General features: G+C 44.1%; 1 protein-coding gene across 1 annotated transcript in view; it reads right to left on the reverse strand.

Moving 5' to 3' along the window:
- Positions 1-9,132: 9,132 nt before the first annotated feature.
- LOC108373249 (putative nuclease HARBI1) overlaps positions 9,133-10,438 on the reverse strand; it is a 1,718-nt gene continuing 412 nt past the window's right edge. Inside the window, exons 2-5 of the mRNA XM_017629114.1 lie at positions 10,106-10,312; positions 9,987-10,030; positions 9,342-9,912; positions 9,133-9,144 (exon numbers count right to left, since the gene is read on the reverse strand). Of these exons, the coding sequence (XP_017484603.1) occupies positions 9,133-9,144; positions 9,342-9,912; positions 9,987-10,030; positions 10,106-10,312 (834 nt within the window). The remainder of the gene's footprint in view (positions 9,145-9,341; positions 9,913-9,986; positions 10,031-10,105; positions 10,313-10,438) is intronic.

Consider the following 10,438-nt stretch of genomic DNA (forward strand, 5'->3'; position numbering starts at 1 on the left):
ATTGGTGTGACGTGAAAACGCCGCCAAGGAAATACGTTATATTGGTGTGACGTGCGAACGCTGCCAACTAAATAGCAAATCATTGGCGTATTTATTTTAACGTTTGGATAAGGGAACCCAACATCCGACTGAGCCCAGCAATAGACCGGATAAACCGGGTTCGTTACAATTGGCGCCCAACGTGGGGCCCTTATAAATAAAGGAAGCAGTAAGGGCCAAAGAGGAGAACTCACAGATGACAAAAGTGAAGTGAAGTGATTTGGAAAACTACCAAGCAAAAGTGCAGAGACACCTTTAAAGTGATAGAGACACAGGGTAAAGCCCAGAAATTAAGAACTGTGAAAGTAATCAAACATTCCTTACCAATAAGAGGGTAACGTGAAACAAAGGAACATAAACAAAAAATAATAATAATAATAAAATAAAACAATAAAAAAAATAAAAAAATGGTGAAAAAAAAGTGGGTGTACTACTTAAATAAAGAGGAGCTTGTGACCTATATGACGGAGCTCGGCCTTGACAATTCGGGGACCGTCGAGAAGCTGCGTAAACGCCTCTCCACATTTGTGCAAGAGCAAGGGGAGACGGAGAACGATCGCGATCGGGTCACTGATTTAGCGCTTAAGCATACGAGGTCTACAAGCGCGAGGAATGCACCAACACCGAAAAAACCCGAAGTGCTACTACTACCGCCTACACAACAACCCATCAACGGCGACAGCACAAGAGGAACGCCGAACGTGCCCATGTATCCAGTATACGCCGACTCACAACGATCAGCCCCAATTATCATGGTATATGGCGCAGAAGCATGGACAATGACAACATCCGATGAGGCGGCTCTTGGGGTGTTTGAGAGAAAGATTTTGCGGAAATTTACGGTCCTTTACGCGTTGGCGACGGTGAGTACCGCAGACGATGGAACGATGATCTGTATGAGCTTTACAACGATATGGACATAGTGCAGCGAATTAAAATACAGCGGCTCCGCTGGCTTGCTCATGTCGTTCGAATGGACACCGACGCTCCAGCTCTGAAAGTATTCAACTCGGAACCCGCTGGTGGTAGCAGAGGAAGAGGGAGGCCCCCACTGCGATGGAAAGATCAGGTGGAGAAGGACTTGGCTTCACTTGGCGTTTCCAATTGGCGTCAGTTGGCACAGAGGAGAAACGACTGGCGTGCTTTGCTGAACTCGGCCAAAATCGCTTAGGCGGTTACAGCGCCAAAAAAGAAGAAGAAGAGCGTACGCAAATGGGGCGTCAAATACGATGGCGGAAGGACCCGCTGGAGACGCACTTCCACGAGCATTACCCGAGTTATTTAAGGATAGAGCCCTCGTCTGGTTACGAAAAAACCACGGCCACTGGAGAGACTGGGAGACGTGTAAGCGAGATTTTCTGAAGTTCTTCTTGAATTCCCGGTATTTCGAAAGACTCGATGATGAGATACGGCAGCGTGTCCAACGGCCCAGAGAGGCATTTAAAGACTATGTACTAGCGCGACAAGGGCTAATGCGTCATTCCGACTATACGGAGGCACAAAAGCTTCGACGCATCTATAAGAATTGCCGAAGCGAATACCAGCTGTATATTAAACAAACCGAGTTCAACACTCTTGGAGAGTTGGTAAGTCTGGCAGAAGACTACGAGAATATTGTAGCAGAGAAGGAGTCGCAACGAGCATGGCCCCGCGCAATAACCCCGAGACGAAGCGAAGAGCGCAACTACACTATCCGAGAGGAGCAGAGAAGAGAGAGGTATACGATGCCAGCGAGACGGCAGGATGGAGGCGATTATGCGCCACCTACGGGACAACAACGTAAAAGCGAAGAATCTAGCCGAGTAAACCCACGAACGGCGTGCAGACGATGCGGCGAAGATGGTCATTTCGCCTACGAATGTCGGGACAATATCCAGCAATTCTGTTGGACGTGTGGTCGGCGGAACATTCGAACATCAGACTGTTGCCGCGGACAACAGGGAAACGGCCAAGGACCCCATTCGCGACGAAGAGTGGGGTCTCCAGTAATGCAACCTAAGTCAATGTAACACCAATTCTAAAGCAATCGGAAGGGCGAGTATTCGCCAGAGCAACCGTAGATGGTAGAGCAGTAATAGCGGCGGTTGATACGGGAGCAACCAGAAGTTTTATAAGCATTAGAGCAGCGAACACCCTGGGAGTCGAGCGGTCGCGAAGAGTGAACAAGAGAGTGGTGATGGGAGATGGCAGACCAATATCGGTCACAGAAGCGGTAGAGGCGGTGGTAAAGGTGGGCGATCAAGAGCATAGGAGCGAGTTACTCGTCCTACCCGGTTCAGTCATGTGACATGGCCCTTGGGACTGATGACCTGGCTAAGGCCAACACAACAATGAGCTGCGGGGGCAGACATTAACGCTGAAGGCAGAGGACGATATCCAAACGAAGGCTGCATGTACCGCGATGTTAGAAGTGCGCGAAGTAGAGAGAGCTGAGGAAGGCGAAAAGGCCGCAAATGAACCACCCACAGCCATCGAGGATACGACGGAAGTTGAAAATTTCTTAAAGAAGGAGGTGCTCGCATTCGAGAAGTTAACGGGGACGACTAACATCGCCGCCCATAAGTTTATAATGCGAGATGATCGACCCATAAAACAGCGCTGCTTTCCAAAAACCAGAAAATGCAGGAGGTAATAAACAGGGAGATAGACGAGTTGATAGAGAAGCAGTGCATCGAGCCGTCGCACAGCCCACACAGCGCGCCAATCGTGCTCGTAAAGAAGAAAAACGGAAAGTGGAGGCTTTGCGTGGACTATCGGCAACTTAACGCGCGCTCGGTACCGGATGCATACCCACTCCCACGAATCCAACACATTTTGGATCGACTGAGAAGCGCTAAATTCATTAGCAGCTTGGACTTGAAGAATGGGTACTGGCAAATCCCGATGGAAGAGAGTAGTTAGGAGTATACTGCGTTCACTGTGCCAGGACGTGGCCTGTTCCAGTGGCGCGTAACGCCGTTCGGGCTACATTCAGCGCCTGCGACGTTTCAGCGAGCACTGGACAAAGTCATCGGACCCGAATTGGGACCGCCGCGTTTGCTTATCTGGACGATATTATTATCACGAGTGCGACGCTAGACCAACACATGAAACACCTGAAAGAAGTGTTTCGACGATTGCGAGAGGCGAACTTCAAGATCAACCCAGAGAAGTGTGAGTTTTTCAAAAGGAGTTTGAAGTACCTGGGTCAAGTGGTGAGCGAAGAAGGGATTCACACCGATCCTGACAAGATTGCGGCGATTAAAGAATTGACACTGCCAACAAACACACGCGAGTTACGGCGCTGTCTGGGCGTGGCGTCATGGTATCGGCAATTTGTTCCGGATTTCTCGCATATTGCACACCCTGGGCAATGAGCAGCAGACGGCCTTTGAAAAATTAAGGAGCGCACTACCGGAAGCACCGGTATTAGCCTGTCCAGATTTGTCCCACCATTTCACGCTACAAACCGATGCCAGCGATTTTGGACTAGGTGCAGTACTGACACCGGAGTTAGATGGCGCAGAGCGAGTCATAGCCTACGCTAGTCGACGGCTGAACAAGGTAGAGCAAAACTACTCGGCGACTNTGGGCAATGAGCAGCAGACGGCCTTTGAAAAATTAAGGAGCGCACTACCGGAAGCACCGGTATTAGCCTGTCCAGATTTGTCCCACCATTTCACGCTACAAACCGATGCCAGCGATTTTGGACTAGCTGCAGTACTGACACCGGAGTTAGATGGCGCAGAGCGAGTCATAGCCTACGCTAGTCGACGGCTGAACAAGGTAGAGCAAAACTACTCGGCGACTGAAAAGGAGTGTCTGGCCATTGTGTGAGCTATACGGAAAATGAGACCGTACCTGGAGGGTTACGCATTCACGGTTATCACCAACCACCTGTCCTTGAAATGGCTGAATGCGATCGAGAGTCCCTCCGGACGCATTGCAAGATGGGCACTAAAACTCCAGCAATATACATTCGATGTAAAGTACCGCAAGGGTAAGTTGAACGTCGTTGCCGATGCACTGTCACGACAACCCCCAGACGTACAACTCAACATATTAGTGCAGGATAAAGAGGCAACGGCCAGCAAGTGGCTGGCCGAGAAAATGGCAGAGGTGAAGAGGACACCAGAAAAGTTCCCGGACTACATAATTGTAAACAACGTACTGTATCGACACATCGCAGTCCAGATGGATGATGAAGACACAGTACCGTGGAAGCTATGCATGGCAGCGCCACTACGTGAGAGAGTACTGAAGGAAGTTCACGATAGTCCAAGCGCAGGACACATGGGCATCCGCAAGACGATAACGAGAGCGAAGGCACGTTACTACTGGCCCGGAATGTTCAGGACATAAATAATCAGACATAAAGAGGTATGTCCGACAGTGCACTACTTGCCAGATTTACAAGCCCAGCCAACAGCTGCGGGAAAGATGCTAACCCAGATCGCAGAAGAACCTTGGGCCACAGTATGCGCAGACTTTGTGGGACCATTGCCACGATCAAAGCATGGAAACACAACCGTACCAGTCTTTATCGACAAGTTTTCCAAATGGGTAGAAATTGTGCCTCTACGGAAGGCGACAGCTGAAGGCCTCAACAAAGCGTTTCGAGAACGCGTACTCGCTAGATTTGGAGTCCCGAAAATTGTAATAACTGACAATGGAACACAGTTCACCAGCAGAGAGTTCAAACGGCTACTACGAGAGTACGGGGTCAAGCATCAACTCACCGCACCATACACGCCACAAGAAAATCCGTCGGAGAGGGCAAACCGCAACATAAAGAGAATGCTGGCACAGTTTACCGGAAAAGAACAGCGAAATTGGGACGACTTACTACCCGAAATGATACTAGCGCTTAATACCAGTGTTTGCGAAGCCACCGGCTACAGTCCTGCATTCCTAGTACAAGGACGCGAGCCGCGAGTACCAAAAGCCCTCTACGACGAACAAACTTTCGGTACCGGCCAAACGACGACGACACCAGAGGCGAAGGCAACGAAAATGCGAGAGATATTTGAGATGGTAAGGCGAAATCAGCAGACAGCGTCGATCGAGCAAGCGCGTCATTACAACTTGCGCAGGAGGAAATGGCAGTCAGGGGTAGGTGACCGAGTGCTGGTGAAGGAGCATCACCTATCGAAGGCGACGGAAAACTTCGCAGCAAAACTTGCACCGAAGTATGCAGGGCCGTACCGAGTGATGAACTTCGTTTCGCCAGTAATCATCGAATTAGACAAGGTACACAACGGTAAGAGGAGAACAGCTCATCTGAGTGAGCTGAAGCCATTTTACGGCGATGAAGAGGCCGACGCGGCAGAGTCACCAAAAATCCTCCTCCGGCATGCACCTGAGCCTAATTCGATGCAAGGCAAAGAATAGGTAAATTTCGGTCATAGACAGAAATGTGATAACTCGGCAATTGCCAAATAGGGGAGCGATTGCCATGAAAAGGAGACCCTAAGGGGAGAGAAGAAGAAGAGAAAATATAAGAGAAAAGGGGGAGGAAGAAGAGGGAGTTTAAAAGAAAGAAGAAAAAAAAGCAGCTCAAAAGAAAGAAGAAGCAGTTTAAAGGAACGTAGAAAAAGCAGTTTAGAAGGAAAAAAGGGGAAATGAGAAGAAGAAGAAGAAGAAGAAGAAGAACGAGGTTGAAGCACGAAAATACTATGAAAAAAAGGGAGATAATTCATGCCAAGAGAAATAAACATAACATATATAAACACAAACATAACATAGGCAATATAATTATTAATATATATAAAAAGCATTAATACACAGAATAATATCAGCAAATATAATAATAATAAAAAAATATGATAATAATAATTAATATCGTAAAACGGATACAACATTTTCTCAGACTTTCAACACTATTCCGATATTGACATATCGATCCCTGCAAAAATCCCCCTTGTGGGAGAGTGCGCAACATTGCAACATAACAGCTGAATAAAACAATAACAAACTAAAATATTATAAACCAAAAAAATAACAAAATGCAAATAATTTGGAAATATACAGTTTGTCGCGCAAAGGCAACTGTTTCCCAAATGAATAATATAAAAGGACATCGCAAAAGGACTCGCTACTCAAAAAGTTACTGCAGCGATGGATACACGGGCAACTGGCGAACTGTTCAAGGCGATGGGCGTGAAGGACGGCACTTTGAAAGTGCGTTTGCGCCGCCTAACTGAAGCGGAGATCAGGCAACATACTGGCGTTGGTGAAGGAGAAGGCGTCGAAGACAACGCAAGTCAGGCCAGCACCGAAATATACGTGCGCGAAGGTGGAGACAGTTGCGCGAGTGATGTGGGGTGTTGGAGTCCTGCATCATACTATAGTAGCGGCTATACGCCAAGAAGTCCGGAAGCAAGCAACGGGGTTGGTAGCCAAACGCCAATCGAAGTATGCGGCGATAGCAACGACGATGACTACAAGTGGCATCTAGGCGAGATGATAAGGGCACCCACGCCGATCGAGGTGTCCGATGACAGCTATGACGAGCCACGCAGGGGCGAAATGGACATCGAACAGGACTGCCAACGCCCAGGTGAGGGTTACATAGAGTATGTCCGGCGCATCACAATGACGATGCGAATTTTTAACGATGCGTCACACAACACCGAATCGTGGCGATAACCACCTGCGCAGGCATTGTGCGACGTTACGGCGGCGACAGTAACAGCTGACACCAGAAATTACGATGAAGGAAGCGAAGAGGAGAATGCGCTCACCCTGTTGGTGGAGGAAGACCGCGGGTTGGAGCAGTTGTTGGAGGAGTTGGCCAGCACAAACACAGAGCCAGCAGATCCCATGATGATTCAGGAGATCGAGAGATGGTTGCAGGAAGATGCAGCGCAGCCAGCAGCAACACCAGACGACTGGCGAAATTTTAGCGGCACAAGCCCGCTACCAAGGGAACTGGTAAGGGTCATCCAAGAGCGGCTGCAGCGACAACAAAATAGACGCCAGACCTTCAGGCATGCGGAGGGTACAATGGCGTACCGCGTGCGTATCACAGGCGCGGGGATGGTGACGATCACGCGTCCAGAGGGAAGTAAAGGGGGGGCGGGGGGGGGGGGGGGGGGGGGGTGTGAAGACCCCAAGTCCATCACTAAGGGCCTCCACAATTTGAATTTCATTTTTATATACACATATATATACTTATTGTTGAATTTTGATAAGTATTATAAGTGAATATACATATTAAATGAATCGTTAATTATATACATACGTGAGATCGAAATACATATGTACATATTTACATTGAAATTCGAAGTACATACATACGTACTTAGGTATCAACAAGTAAAAGGAAGTAAAGAAAATATTAGCAACAATGTTGTAAGGATAACTGTCTGCCTGCGTGCAGGACAGTATAAATAGAGCATCAAATGTAATTTGAAATCACTTCTGGTAGAGTAGTCGTATACTCCAGTCGATCGTGAAAACGCAGATTGGAATGGCTAAGCAACGATTGTGAAGACTAAGATGCTTAGTAGGTAGTTAAGGTATATGGTGTGACGTGAAAACGCTGCCAAAGCAATACGTTATATTGATGTGACGTGAAAACGCTGCCAAGTAGTACTTATATGGTGTGACGTGGAAACGCCGCCAAGGAAATACGTAATATTGGTGTGACGTGCAAACGCTGCCAACTAAATAGCGAAATAAAGAAGTGTCACTATAAGAATCATAGGCGTATTTATTTTAACGTTTGGATAAGGGAACCCAACATCCGACTGAGCCACAGCCCAGCTATAGACCGGATAAACCGGGTTCGTTACACTACATACATATATTCAAATGTTTTCCGCTTCTATTCTTTACAGACTTTGCTAACAACGATAAGGAAAACACGGAAGCTGAAATAAAGGAATCCTGGAATAATTATGATTCAGGAATGCTGAGGAGACCAAAAAATAAAAAAACTTAACTACATTAGTTTGGAAAAAGTTCCAATGCGCAGTCCATCTGGTCAAGACTGGCCCACGTTAAAGCCAAATGGACAGAAGAAAAAGCTAAACTAGAAATTGAACTGATTCGGAAGCAGCATGAACAAAAACTAAATTTAGAGAAGGAAAGGCTGAATTAGAAATGGCACTGATGAAAGAGAAGCATGCATTGGAAATGCAAATTCTTCAAAGACAGCTTGATGTCTAAGCGCTGTTGATTTATTTTAAGTACCTGTAGATTTTTTTTTGCATACCTTTAATGAACATGAAATGGTTTTATAACGTTTTCTTTACCATGTTTAAGTGCAATTGAATTACTTTAAGTACCTGGAGATATTTTTATCTTTTTTATTCCTTTCATATACATGAAATAGTTTTATAACGTTTTCTTTACTAATGTTTAAGTGAAATTGAATTACTTGAAGTACCTGGAGATATTTTTATTTTTTTATATTCCTTTCATGAACATGAAATGGTATTATATTGTACACCCAAAAAAATTGTATTTTGTTAATATTAACAAAGTTTTTCATGTTAAATAATTTATGTTATTTTTTATAAAAATATTATTTATGGTGCCGTAAACAAAATTCCAAGCTTTTTACAAAAACTAGGAAAATTCGATAAAATTTCCTATCATTTTCATGACCATTTTTAAGTTTCGGGTATGTAGTTTTGTAGCCCAATAAATTTTAATCTAATTAAGTGCAAGTTTCAAGGAGTTGAAAATTACCGTTGCTTTTTGAGAATTTTTTTGTTGAGGGTGTTGAGATTTTCTTCCATATAAAAATAAATTTTGTTGATGTTTTATATGGAAGAAAATGTTCCACACTCTCGACAGAAAAATCTGAAAAATTAGCGATAATTTTTAGGTATTTGAAACTTTCATTTTATTAGACTAAAACTGATTGCTCTACAAAACTGCATACCCGAAATATTTCTAAAAAATCTGATCAAAAACTTGAAAATTTTCATGAAAATGAATGGAAATTTTATCGCATTTTCCTAGCTTTTGTACAAAGTTTGGAATTTCGTTTTTCGGTGTTTGTTGCACCATGAACCATATTTTTATAAAAAAAAGAACATAAATTATTTAACATGAAAAAGCTTGTGAATACTAACAAGATACAATTTTTTTTGTGTGGACGCTTTAAGCTGTGAACTACCATAAGAAAGTTTTCTCGTTTTAAGTTAGAATGAGTCCTCAGTGAATTATTATATTTTTAGTTTTTTTTTTACTAGAATAAGTGTTTATGGTAAAATGTTTTATTGTACAAATGTATGCTTACATGCTTGAATGGAGTGTATNATTTCAAAAGATGTCCGTAACATAAAATAATTATGTTACTACATATTTGCGAAATAATTATTAATTAAAGATCTTCTGGTAGAACCTCTTGCGCTCCGATCATCACCAGAGCGATTGCTCGGTACGGAGAGTTCATCAACAATATTCTGAAAATCTGCTGAAAGTTGCGGAGCAACTTTGTCGCTATGAGCACAGCAAATATTGTGCAAAACCGCTGTCGCCACGATAATACTATGAACTTTTTGTAAGTGCATCCGTAAGCCTAAGGATAGCACAGGACACCGGCGCTTCCAGACACCGTATGATCGCTCAACACAATTCCGTGTTCTAATGAGAGATTCGTTAAACAAATTTTCAGCACGGGTATTAACCTGAGCCAGGGGCGTGATAACTCTATTAGTATTTTCATATCCGCTATCGGCGCCAACAAGTCCGTTACCAAACTCGTCTGATTCCAAACGAAAACGAATCCTTGAGTTACGAAATATCATCGCATCATGGGCTGAACCGGGCCACCGCGCAACAATGTCTAGGATGCGAAGTTGACTATCACAAAGTGTTTGAACATTAATCGAGAAGAAGCCCTTTCGGTTCCGGAACAGCTCAGCATCTTCACCACCTATAAGAAAAGGGCTTTGTTACTTAAATGTAGGGCTGAATACTTAAATGTATTTTCATTTAAATTTTATTTATAAGGAGATAAAATTTTAACGTGTGTACAATCGATAGACGCAACANGCTGAATACTTAAATGTATTTTCATTTAAATTTTATTTACCAGGAGATAAAATTTTAACGTGTGTACAATCGATACGCGAGGAAATTTAGCCAATTTAAAGAAGTTCCTTTGACATTCTTTTATTTCCTCAACCCTGTTTGGAAAATTTATAAAATCTTTTCTCAGCATTGCTATATGGTGTGAAGTGCACGTTATAACTCGTGAGGCTGTAGCTTTTGAGACACCAAACAAATCGCCAATAGTTTGCAGCATGCCTCCAGTTGCATAAAAGCGCACTGTTAACTACAGGGCCTAGCAAAAAGTGTTGTATGCACAGTTTATAGAAAATTTTATTACCTTTTAAAAGCTTTAAACCGTTTTGGAATTGCTTAATTCGTTCTTGAGATATATATGATAAAGTGGACCCAA

The sequence above is a fragment of the Rhagoletis zephyria genome, unplaced genomic scaffold (genome assembly GCF_001687245.7).
Source record: "Rhagoletis zephyria isolate East Lansing unplaced genomic scaffold, Rhagoletis_zephyria_1.1 Rzeph_scaffold_06510, whole genome shotgun sequence".
In the NCBI taxonomy this organism is placed as follows: domain Eukaryota; kingdom Metazoa; phylum Arthropoda; class Insecta; order Diptera; family Tephritidae; genus Rhagoletis; species Rhagoletis zephyria.